The 12215-nt window shown below is 49.7% G+C and overlaps 1 protein-coding gene across 2 annotated transcripts in view; it reads right to left on the bottom strand.

Annotated features, from left to right (window-relative positions):
- Positions 1-133: 133 nt before the first annotated feature.
- Positions 134-12215, bottom strand: part of rpgrip1 (RPGR interacting protein 1) — a 15703-nt gene continuing 3621 nt past the window's right edge. For both annotated transcript variants that reach the window (XM_064342214.1, XM_064342213.1), the window contains 19 exons: positions 11970-11993; positions 11539-11685; positions 10865-10938; positions 8765-8973; positions 8420-8526; positions 7731-7781; positions 7447-7626; positions 6758-6875; positions 5853-6377; positions 5118-5263; positions 4241-4589; positions 3841-3989; positions 3153-3446; positions 2906-2996; positions 2376-2473; positions 1857-2046; positions 1385-1469; positions 810-940; positions 134-470 (listed from right to left, as the gene is read on the bottom strand). In XM_064342214.1, coding sequence (XP_064198284.1) covers positions 268-470; positions 810-940; positions 1385-1469; positions 1857-2046; positions 2376-2473; positions 2906-2996; positions 3153-3446; positions 3841-3989; positions 4241-4589; positions 5118-5263; positions 5853-6377; positions 6758-6875; positions 7447-7626; positions 7731-7781; positions 8420-8526; positions 8765-8973; positions 10865-10938; positions 11539-11685; positions 11970-11993 — 3171 coding nt within the window. In that variant the 3' untranslated portion in view covers positions 134-267. The remainder of the gene's footprint in view (positions 471-809; positions 941-1384; positions 1470-1856; positions 2047-2375; positions 2474-2905; positions 2997-3152; positions 3447-3840; positions 3990-4240; positions 4590-5117; positions 5264-5852; positions 6378-6757; positions 6876-7446; positions 7627-7730; positions 7782-8419; positions 8527-8764; positions 8974-10864; positions 10939-11538; positions 11686-11969; positions 11994-12215) is intronic.

Genomic DNA, 12215 nt, shown 5'->3' with positions numbered 1-12215 from the left:
TTTGAAATGCATGTATGTGCAGTGTTTTAAACACATGCATGTGTGTGCTGTATTTCATAAGTAACATGGGATTCACACATGTATGTAGTGTGTTTCATAAACAACATACGGTGCGAAGTGAATGGTGCCACCATTTAGTTAGTAGTTCAGAAGCACATTTATTGGGGGGGATTTAGTTTTATAAATAGTGTATTATTGTTCATTATTTGTGATATTGTCCCTGCTTGTGTGTGTTCACAGTTGACTCTAGCACACTCAGTCAAGTTTCTAAAAATCATCATCATCTTGGGTCTGTTCCTTCTCTCCTCTCTTCTTTTCCTCCTCCTCCTCCTCCTCGTCCTCCTCAGTCTCTCCCTCTCTCTGTCGGTGGCCGCGATGCTCCCAGTAGATTTCTTTCAGGGCCCAAGCTGCTTCCAGCGAGACCTTCAGCTTCCCCACCGTGTCCTCCTCTTCCTCACCCACACCCATGACTAGGAGAGAGAGAATGACAGGAGGAGGGAGAGAAAAGGGGAGGAAGAGAGAGAGAGAGGGAACCGTGAGCAGAAATAAAGAGACACGGTGTTGAAATGCTCGTTCTGCTTTACTTTGTTTCTTTGGGTTGTTCTGGCATGATTCTGTGGTAATATGCGGTCTGTTTCAGGGGAGTTAGAGACACAGCAGGTAGGGCCACAGGTGGAAACAGGATAGCAGGAGAGAAAGAGAAGGAGAGAGTGATGGAGGAAAGGCTTTCACATGCATATAATCGCTGTTCATCTCCCCACAGCCATTGTGTGAATCTTTTTCATTCAGTGAGTCTGCATGGCTCTCACTGTCTAATTGGCGCTCTGTGACATCACTTCCTGTCAGCAGCACTTCCTTCAAATCCAGGTAAGCGTGGCCAATGTCCACACATTCCTGTTCCTCTTCATCCATTGGTTCACTCACAACTGTGAACTTTAACCTGGAAGGGAATATACGGGATGTTAAGACTGCAGTTGCTGAAGAGGTCACATTGTCATGGTGAAGTGTTTTAGTGGTGAATTTGTCACACTGAGCGTCTGCAGGGTTTAGGTGCTGGAGACTTACTGGCAGTTTGCAGTGTTTTTTTTCTGACCGTGGGAAGATTAATCAAATGTTTAAGCCACTAGAATCACTATTTTAATTTAGTTTTGTGTGCCTGATGATGAAACCGTCCCAGCAGACCTGCGCTGTGCTCATTTAAATGCCCTGCCCCGCCCCATACCTGCCCTGCTCCACCCCTTACCTGCCCTGCCCCGCCCCTCACCTGCCCTGGCCTGCCCCGTCCCTCACCTGCCCTGCCCTGCCCCGCCCCACCCCTTACCTGCCCTGCCCCTCACCTGCCCTGGCCTGCCCTGCCCCTCACCTGCCCTACACCGCCCCTTACCTGCCCTGGTTGGGGTCAGTGCCCTCCATCATGGTGTACAGGTACTGTCTGAGAGGGGCTGCCTCAGCACTGTCCACATAGATCACTGTGGGGTACAGACACAGCTCATTGACTCACTGCCCACATAGAGCGCCGTGGGGTACAGACACAGCTCACTGACACAATGTCAACATAGAGCACTGGGGTACAGACACAGCTCACTGACACAATGTCCACATAGAGCACTGGGGTACAGACACAGCTCACTGACACAATGTCAACATAGAGCACTGGGGTACAGACACAGCTCACTGACACAATGTCCACATAGAGCACTGGGGTACAGACACAGCTCACTGACAATGTCCACATAGAGCACTGTAGGGTACAGACACAGTTCACTGACACGCACACTACATACAGATGTACAATCGACTTTAAGCATGTGCACACACACACACACACACACACACACACACACAAAAAAACCAACCTCGTATGAAGTTGAAATGTATCTCCTCTCCTGCAATTGGTTTCCGTAGAGATATGGGAGTCTCAGTGGTTTCCATGGGAACGCCCAGGAGGCGGTACTCCACATAGACACGCTGCACTGACTGGTCGAGGGCAACGCAGGAGGCGGGGTCAAGTGACAGGGAAAGGATTTCCACTCTCAGTTTATTCCCCTTGAAGAGAGAGAGAGAGGAAGAGCGGGGGAGGGGTGATATGGGAGTGATTTTCACACAGCAGTTTATCTCTATAGAGGCAGATAATATGGGAGATTGGAAGCAATAACAAACTCATTCCCTCCTAAATCTCAAACACCCAGCTGTGTGTCTTAGCAGCCCCTTATACTACAACATGGGCCATCGGTCTGAGAGAGTGTGGTGCTGGTGTGACTGCATATCCCAGAGTGCATCTGTAGATATTCTGCTGGAATCACCCCTGCAGTAGGGAGCATGTGTGCACATCTGCAGTCAGCCTGTTTCCTCTCTGCTTCTGGGGAGCTCCTTACCTTTGTAGCAACTCTTGTAGGGTCTGGTACAATGATGATATCACTGCCAGAGGAAGCTTGTGATTCACTGGATTCAGTAACCTCGTTGTCCAAAGGAGCTGGCAGAGACATTTGTCTAGATCACTCATCCATTTGCAGATGCCCTGTGTCTTATGGTATGTACGCCAGTAGTAGCAGTAGTATTATGGTCTGTACGCCAGTAGTAGCAGTAGTATTATGGTCTGTACGCCTGTAGTAGCAGTAGTATTATGGTCTGTACGCCTGTAGTAGCAGTAGTATTATGGTCTGTACGCCTGTAGTAGCAGTAGTATTATGGTCTGTACGCCTGTAGTAGCAGTAGTATTATGGTCTGTACTCCTGTAGCATCAGTAGTATTCTGGTCTGTATGCCTGTAGTAGCAGTATTATTATGGTCTGTATGCCTGTAGTAGCAGTATTATTATGGTCTGTACGCCTGTAGTAGCCATAGTGATAAGCACGCTAACACACTGCTCTTTGTTCGCACCACCGCAGTGGACTGGTAAGTTTTACCTTTCTCACTCCTGTCCTCTTCCTCTTCCAGACCTTCAACAACCAACTCCTCCACTTCCTCCTCCACTTCCTGCTCTGGCGACTGGACTTCCTGCACAGAGCGAAAATGGATATTTAACTGCTCCTTCTCCCTCTCTTCCCTTTTGCATCCCTCAAGCTTTCCATCATCCATCTGTCTCTCTCTCTCTCTCTCACTGTCCCCCCTCTCCTTCTCTCTCTCTCTCTCCCCCCTCTCCCTCTCTCTCACCTGTATTTGGGGATCAGTCGAGAGACCCCTTGTAGGTGATGCTGAAGGAGTCCGGGGTGCCTTTCGTTCTCGGACCAGTGACCTAAGGGGCGTGGTCCTTTTGAGCTCAGGTGACCTCACGGGCGTGGATTTTTTTTGTGCTTGGGATTGGAGAGGTGTTGCTTGGGCTGGTTCTGGTGTAAGGAGGGGTGTGCCCTGGTCAGGTGACAGGAGCCGTGTAGTTTTAACTGGCTCAGGATTCTTGGGGGGCGTGGTTCTCTGACATCCTCGCAGCCTGATTGGTGGGGGGCGGGGCTAGAGAGGACAACCAGAGGAAAATGTTCATAAGAGCGATTTATTATTTACCTAGATAACATTAAATCTCATCATTTAAAGCGTGTGTCTGTGTCTCTGTGTGTGCATGTGTATGTGTAAGTATAAGGAGCTCAGTGTGTATGTGTGTATGTGTAAGCTAAATGTGTGTACAAAGTATCTTTGTTTACAGTAAGTGTCTCTAGTTTTGTCAAACCTTTGTCAGAGAAAGGGAGAATTTTGCCCTTTATTATCATATTTGTACACTCACTATTGCTGCATACACACACGCTCACACACAAAGACGCACACACACATGCTCATGCTCACGCACACACGCTCACACACGCACATGCACACTCACACACACACACACACACACACACGCACACCTTACCCTGGGTTTGGCAACTGCGGTTTTTGGGGATTCAGTCCCCTCCCTTGTGCTCTGCAGCACCTGCGGAGGCTGGAAGGGGTACTTCCATCGGAGAGACACTCTGACCATGCCATGGGGGCAGCCGCCTGCATCTCTCAGCACATAGTCACCTGACAGGAAGTGGAGGCAATGCAGAGTTACCTGACAGGAAGTAGATGCTGTACATAGTCTCCATCAGATTCAGCCAAAGACATGGGGATCCACATTAAATGCGCACTCTCACATTCTCACACACATGCATACACACACACACACACACACACACACACATGCATGCGCACACACACACACACACACACACACACACACGCATACACACACACACACACACACACACACACACATGCATACACACACACACCTCTGATTGGGCGTCCCGTGGCCAGGTTGCGCAGGGGGATGGGGGTTTTGGCCAGATAGGAGCTGGCAGTTTGGTCGTCCCTGTCGTCAAAGGCGTACACCCACAGACTGCCCCCCCGCAGGTACAGCAGCAGGTCTGGGGTCGCGGCCAGGGGGTAGGACACCACGTCACCGAACACCGGGTCGGCGCTGCCGGGGATTGTGGGAGTGGCGTGGGGGGGCAGGTCGTACAGGCGGTACAGCAGGTAGGTGTCCGGAAGTAGTCCCGGCCAATGTGCACTGAGGCCCACACAACGGTCCAACACCACTTCCAATTCATTAGGTATCCCTCCGCCATAGTCAAAGGGCTCCTGTACAAGCACAGTCACACACACACACAGTCACACAAACACGGTCACACAGACACAGTCACACACACACGGTCACACAGGCACAGACACACACGGTCACACAGGCACACACAGAGACACAGTCACACACACGGTCACACAGACACAGTCACACACACACACACAGACACACACAGAGACACAGTCACACACATGGTCACACAGACACAGTCACACACACACACGGTCACACAGACACAGTCACACAGGCACAGACACACACACATGGTCACACAGGCGCAGTCACACACACACATGGTCACACAGACACAGTCACACACACACACGGTCACACAGACACAGACACACACACACACGGTCACACAGGCACAGACATAGACACACACACACACTACAGAAGCTGCAGACATGATTCATAAACACTAGTGCTCTTTGTGACAGGCCCTGACGTGTCTCTGTGATGCAGAAAGATCTGTTTGAGCACTTCCCACTCAGGCCTAGCTGATATGATGGGCGTGTAATATTTACCTCAGTCACCCCCTCCTCCCAGGTCAAAGTGTGGAGAGAGAGGGTGGGTGCGGCTGTCCGTCTGTCAGCCAGTGTGTCCCTCAGCTCCGTTGGGGGGTACAGGTGCACCCAGTACTCCAGCACCCCCAAAATTTCCCCTGCTGCACCTGTTTAGAATGCCAGACACAGAACCCCTATATCAATGCGAGGCTCAGTAGTGAGGCTGTGTAGGTGAGGCTATGTAGCTGTGGCAGTGTAGGTGAGGTAGTGTAGGTGAGGCTCTGTAGGTGAGGTAGTGTAAGTGGGGCTCTGTAGGGGAGGCAGTGTAAGTGGGGCTCTGTAGGGGAGGCAGTGTCGGTGAGGCTCTGTAGGTGAGGTAATGTAACTGTGGCAGTGTAGGTGAGGTAGTGTAGGTGAGGCTCTAGGTGAGGTAGTGTAGGTGACGCTTTGTAGGTGAGGTAATGTAGCTGTGGCAGTGTAGATGAGGCTCTGTAGGGGAGGTAGTGTAGGTGAGGCTCTCTAGGTGAGGTAGTGTAGGTGAGGTAATGTAGCTGTGGCAGTGTAGATGAGGCTCTGTAGGTGAGGCAGTGTAGGTGAGGCTCTCTAGGTGAGGTAGTGTAGGTGAGGCTTTGTAGGTGAGGTAATGTAGCTGTGGCAGTGTAGATGAGGCTCTGTAGGGGAGGTAGTGTAGGTGGGGCTCTGTAGGTGAGGTAGTGTAGGTGAGGCTCTGTAGGTGAGGCAGTGTATCAGGCCTACCTGTAATATTTGCCTTTCCATTCAGTCGCTGCTCAACACTCTCTGCTGCCTCAGACAGGGGGATCCACGCCCGCCCCCTGGTCCTAAACTGCACCCCCCCCAGCGCCTGGTGCACCTCCACCCTGACCCTGCCCCCCTGCGCCCTGACCTGCCCCAGGTCACGCGCTGACAGGGGGTAGCGGGACGTGAAGCCATAATTTGGCTGGGGCCCACAAACCAGAGGTGTGGAGTGCGTCTCAAAGTCCAGGAAAGAGTAAGTGCAGAAGGTCACGACCTCCTGACCTCTGTCCTCACCCCCGGTCCCGGGCTCGTCCCGCCCCCTTCCCATGGTCCGGAGCCCCTTGGGGGTGAAGGTAGCCCCCCTGAGGTGGATCTCAAGCAGAGACTCTCCCCCCCGCAACTGGGAAAATATGGTATCATCCTCCACTTGTTCAGCCACTTCTCTGTCCCCCCCCGCCCAGGTGTACTGAAGTGGTATGGACCGTTTGTAGTTTTTGGGACTGTAGGCCAGTTCCTTGAGTTGAGCTGTGAAGACAAACCAAAGGTACAGAACTGAGTTACCTGCAGCTGTTTTCAGGTAAACATGATGGATTGTGTTCATGTTGAGCTTTTCATGATCTGAAAGAACGGAAAGCTTATTGTGGAGACTGTTAAACTGCGGAATGACTGGGAAGCAGGCTGGAGTCAAGGTTTGGGAGTTCTGCTGGGACCCCGAGGAACCCCTATTCTTTGTGATATGTATCCCAAGATCTTTAATGACCACAGTTAGTTGGTGAGTTTAACCTTGGAACAACAGTAATTATGATACTGTAAGGAGCATTTAAAACAATGTAGCATGCAATTATTCAAAAATTGTTTGACTCATTGAAATGATTATATTAGTGTTCTAAGGAAGATAGCCTCACCCTGCAAGGTGGTTATTCTCTGGGCTCTTCTCTCCAGCAGTCTGTCTTTCTCTATCAGTCGCTTTCTGTTCTCCTTCCTCTCTGTTTCTGATCCCTCTATCACAGTCTTTAACTCCCCCTAAAGAAGTTCACAAAACAGCTCAAATATCAACTGCATGTTCAAACAGTTTATATAAATACGTATGTATGTATGTGTGTATATATATATATATATATATATATATATGTGTGTGTGTGTGTGTGTTCAAGAGTGTGTATCTGCAGATCAGTGTGAATGGAGTGTGTGTGTGTACGTGTGTACCTATAGCTCAGTGTTGATGCGGTGTGTGTGTGTGTACCTGTAGCTCAGTGTTGATGCGGTGTGTGTGTGTGTGTACCTGTAGCTCAGTGTTGATGCGGTGTGTGATTGTGTGTACCTGTAGCTCAGTGTTGATGTGGTGTGTGTGTGTGTGTACCTGTAGCTCAGTGTTGATGCGGTGTGTGTGTGTGTGTACCTGTAGCTCAGTGTTGATGCGGTGTGTGTGTGTGTACCTGTAGCTCAGTGTTGATGCGGTGTGTGTGTGTGTGTGTGTACCTGTAGCTCAGTGTTGATGCGGTGTGTGTGTGTGTGTGTACCTGTAGCTCAGTGTTGATGCGGTGTGTGTGTGTACCTGTAGCTCAGTGTTGATGCGGTGTGTGTGTGTGTGTACCTGTAGCTCAGTGTTGATGCGGTGTTGCAGCAGTAGCATGTCTCTGCACTTGTGCAGCTCCAGCACAGTCTCTGCGTGTGACGCCTGCAGGCTGGTCAGCTCTCGAGAACAGTCCTCCACCTTCCCATCAGGCTGCAGGAACTGCAGCTTGTCCTCTCCCTCCCTCTGAAGCCTGAATGCCTGGTGAGAATGGAGCACAGAAAGTAGAAATGGGGTGATAGAGAGAGAGAGAGTTTTAGCAGTGACATTTTGTAAATTGTAATGAGTGATTCAAATGGAGAAACCTTGATCTGAAGAAGAGTTTCACTCAAATCCTCCACGCTCATGTCAAACTCCTGAGGAAAAGAGAGAAATTGAGAGAGTTGGGGAGAAACAGAAGGGTAAACTGGATGAGAGAGCTGCAGCCATGTCCTCTGCAAAATGAGGCATCTTATCACTGTTTGTGCAGTACTGTCAGAAATGGGTCCTGGCATAGGAGCAGCTTTATGAGATGCTATAGGACAGGTCATCATTTCACCCTGAGGGCCATGCCTGGGAAAGCAGCCAGGGACAAAGCAGCTCCTTTAGAAGTTTGTGTTAACATTCAGACAACATGTAAATACAGATTGCCCCCCAGCTAAGGCCATTTCCCCTCCCTACTGACTGCTGTTAAAAGAGCGGCCATATTTCATATTTACACCCCCACGCCCTCCTCTGACCCTCTCTCACTCCCACCAGCACTACTCTCCCCACAGTAACAGACAGGCACTGCTCTCCCACAGCAACAGACAGGCACTGCTCTCCCACAGTAACAGACAGGCACTACTCTCCCACAGTAACAGACAGGCACTGCTTTCCCACAGTAACAGACAGGCACTGCTCTCCCACAGTAACAGACAGGCACTGCTCACACCGTGCAAAATGTCACTCTCTCGGTGTACATGCTTGATTCAAAGGTCAATTTTCTGGACTTTTTTTTTTCTTGACTTCTGACCTTTGTAACGGAATCCAGTCTCTCTTGCAGTGATGTCACTTCCTCTCTGTACTGTAAAACTTTCTGCTCAAGGGAACTGTGCTTCTCTCTCAGTGAGTCTGAAGTCTCTGCAACAGTAAACAAGAGGATACAGAAACGTTTAGGGGATTCAATTTAAGGAGATTAACTAAGGTTCAATTCAACCACTGAAAAATGCCCATAAAGTTAGATCAGGATTTCCCTGGCTTTGGCTGTAAGGCATGTCATAGTAGCAGTAGATCTCAGCCCTCTAGGACCATGAATTGAGTAACAGGTTAAAGATCTGCCATGGGAAATGGCCAATCTCACCACACATGCCAGTCTCACCTCTTTCCCTCTGGATCTCCTCCTCAGTTCTCTTCTTCTCCTGTCGCATCCGTTCCTTCTCCTCCTCTAGCCTCTCTCTCTCCTGTTGCTCCGCCTCCAGCCTCTCCTCAAGCTGCTGTAGCTCTGCCCTCCAGCTCTGCTCCAGCCCTTTTGCCCCTTCTCTCTCTCTGCCGTTCTGCTCACTCTGCTGGTTCTGTGTGTTCAGTGTACTGAGAGACAAACAGGAGCTCAGTCTGCTGGTTCTGTGTGTTCAGTGTACTGAGAGACAAACAGGAGCTCACTCTGCTGGTTCTGTGTGTTCAGTGTACTGAGAGACAAACAGGAGCTCAGTCTGCTGGTTCTGTGCGTTCAGTGTACTGAGAGACAAACAGGAGCTCAGTCTGCTGGTTCTGTGTGTTCAGTGTACTGAGAGACAAACAGGAGCTCACTCTGCTGGTTCTGTGTGTTCAGTGTACCGAGAGACAAACAGGAGCTCACTCTGCTGGTTCTGTGCGTTCAGTGTACTGAGAGACAAACAGGAGCTCACTCTGCTGGTTCTGTGCGTTCAGTGTACTGAGAGACAGACAGGTGCTCAGTGTGCTGGTTCTGTACTGAGAGGCAGACAGGAGCTCAGTCTGCTGGTTCTGTACTGAGAGACAGACAGGAGCTCAGTCAGCTGGTTCTGTGCGTTCAGTGTACTGCGAGACAGACAGGAGCTCAGTCTGCTGGTTCTGTACTGAGAGACAGACAGGAGCTCAGTCTGCTGGTTGTGTGCGTTCAGTGTACTGCGAGACAGACAGGAGCTCAGTCTGCTGGTTCTGTGCGTTCAGTGTACTGCGAGACAGACAGGAGCTCAGTCTGCTGGTTCTGTGCGTTCAGTGTACTGAGAGACAGACAGGTGCTCAGTCTGCTGGTTCTGTGCGTTCAGTGTACTGAGAGACAGACAGGAGCTCAGTGTGCTGGATCTGTGCGTTCAGTGTACTGAGAGACAGACAGGAGCTCAGTCTGCTGGTTCTGTGCGTTCAGTGTACTGAGAGACAGACAGGTGCTCAGTCTGCTGGTTCTGTGCGTTCAGTGTACTGAGAGACAGACAGGAGCTCAGTGTGCTGGTTCTGTGCGTTCAGTGTACTGAGAGACAGACAGGTGCTCAGTGTGCTGGTTCTGTGCGTTCAGTGTACTGAGAGACAGACAGGTGCTCAGTGTGCTGATTCTGTACTGAGAGACAGACAGGTTCTCAGTCTGCTGGTTCTGTGCGTTCAGTGTACTGAGAGACAGACAGGTGCTCAGTGTGCTGGTTCTGTACTGAGAGACAGGCAGGTTCTCAGTGTGCTGATTCTGTACTGAGAGACAGACAGGAGCTCAGTCTGCTGGTTCTGTACTGAGAGACAGGCAGGAGCTCAGTCTGCTGGTTCTGTGCATACAGATGGATTTTTCTTTTAATTTTCTATTTATAATTTAATTAATTCAAAAATATGGAGAGATTTTTTGTGGGGACTGGGGTTAGGGTTTGAGAGCACAGCTACATTATAATTATAATGAGCTCATAGGATTATGGGGGGATGTCTTTTTCCCCACCTGGTCTAGAGATTATGTGCAGATGGCTCTGTGCTAACAGGCTGGGGGTGGGGGGGGGGTTGGTTCGGTTGGGGGGTGGCCCATGATTCTGATTGGCTGTGATAGCTTCAGACAAGTATAGCCAAGTGCAGAACACTCGGTGGGGCTTTTGATTGACACATTGCTGCATGTGGACATCCAGACATCCGGTGGAAAAGGTGGTTTCTGAGCATGTAGTGTACAAAGGGCAGTGAAGGACAGTGTGAGGCATCAAATGAGATGAATTTTAATAAAATATCAATGTGATCAGTTAAAAGTAGTATTCTATTTATAGCACATTAGCACCATTTTTGAATTCAGTACTGAATTTGCCAAATCAGTTCTCAAATAATGTACCCATTATTTATTTTTATTTGCAATATTACAGTAATAATTTAGTAATAATACAGTAATAATACAGGAATAACTCAGCAATAAGTCAGTAATAATAGAGTAATTAATCAGTAATAATTCTGCAATAGTTCAGTAATGATACAGTAATAACACAGACCCTTCCGGTCTGCTTACCTCTCCAGCAGCCTGTCATAACTCTGCCTTAGAAGATCCCTCTCTCCTGCTACATCACTCAAGCGCTCCTGCAGCTGAGGGGGTGGGGGGGGGGGGGGGTGGGGGGAGCAAGAGAGGGAGGGGGGCAGCGAGAGAGGGGGGGAGTGAGGGACAGCGAGAGAGAGGAGAGAGGAGAGAGGGAGAGTGAGAGGGGGTGAGAGAGGGGGGGAAGAGGGAGAGAGAGGAGAAAGGGAGAGTGAGAGAGAAAGAGAATCAATTCAGCTTCATTTATAAAGCACATTTAAAAACAACTTGCATTGACCAAAGCGCTCTACAACATCAAAGTGTAAATAAATGAATAGAGTGCACAGGACACAATGCTAAGGACCAAACAGGACACACAGGACACAATGCTAAGGACCAAACAGGACACACAGGACACAATGCTAAGGACCAAACAGGACACACAGGACACAATGCTAAGGACCAAACAGGACACACAGGACACAATGCTGAGGACCAAACAGGACACACAGGACACAATGCTGAGGACCAAACAGGACACACAGGACACAATGCTGAGGACCAAACAGGACACACAGAGCAAAAGGGGCGGGAAAACTAGTGTGAGTCTCTTTTTCATTTTGGCGGTGGCGAAGGTGGCCACTTAAGTCTAAGTGCTGGAGCTGCAGTACCTCCTCCAGGGCTTGGGTTGAGAAGGTGGCAGTGGTGAGCTGTCCTTCAAGGCACAGAGCTCTCTGCCTCTCTTGCTTCAGCTGCTCAGTTAGCTCCTCTACCTTTGCCAGCAAGGCCTCTTGACTCTCCTTCAGTGGCTTTTGGCTCTTTGTGAAGGTTGAAAGAGAAATAAAGAGTAAAACAGGTTCCATCCTCTTTGGTTGTAACCGTTCAGCTACTGAGTCATGAGACCAGTCCTTCCAGTCATGTGACTATTCCCTTACTGTGATTCTTATTTCTTCCTCGGGGGTTCGGAGGTCGGAGGTCGGGGGTCGGTGGGGGGGTGGCACTACTACTACCACTACTACCAGTACTACTAATAATAATAGTATTCTAGTTCTTCTTATTATTAGGTTTTATTTTTTATTGACAGTGCTGTTATGTCTCCTACCTCCTCCAGCTGGGCCTCATAAACCTGTGGAGAGAAAGAAAGGGAGGGAAAGAGAGAGAAAGAGGAGTGTGAGAGAAAGAAATTGACACTGCCCCCTCAGCTGAAGCCTCCCTAACCCTGGGTGATACTGCAGTCAGTTAAGTGTCCCTGTGGCATGGTCAGAATTCCATGGCCCCTGCATGCACTGGATCAGTGCTTTAACGGGATGAGCTACCCAGCAGCCCTTGCTTCTGTGTTGCAGATTTG

Source organism: Anguilla rostrata, chromosome 7, assembly GCF_018555375.3.
Source record: "Anguilla rostrata isolate EN2019 chromosome 7, ASM1855537v3, whole genome shotgun sequence".
Classification (NCBI taxonomy): domain Eukaryota; kingdom Metazoa; phylum Chordata; class Actinopteri; order Anguilliformes; family Anguillidae; genus Anguilla; species Anguilla rostrata.
The sequence above is the reverse complement of the archived record's forward strand: the minus strand, read 5'-3'. Positions and strand labels throughout refer to the sequence as shown.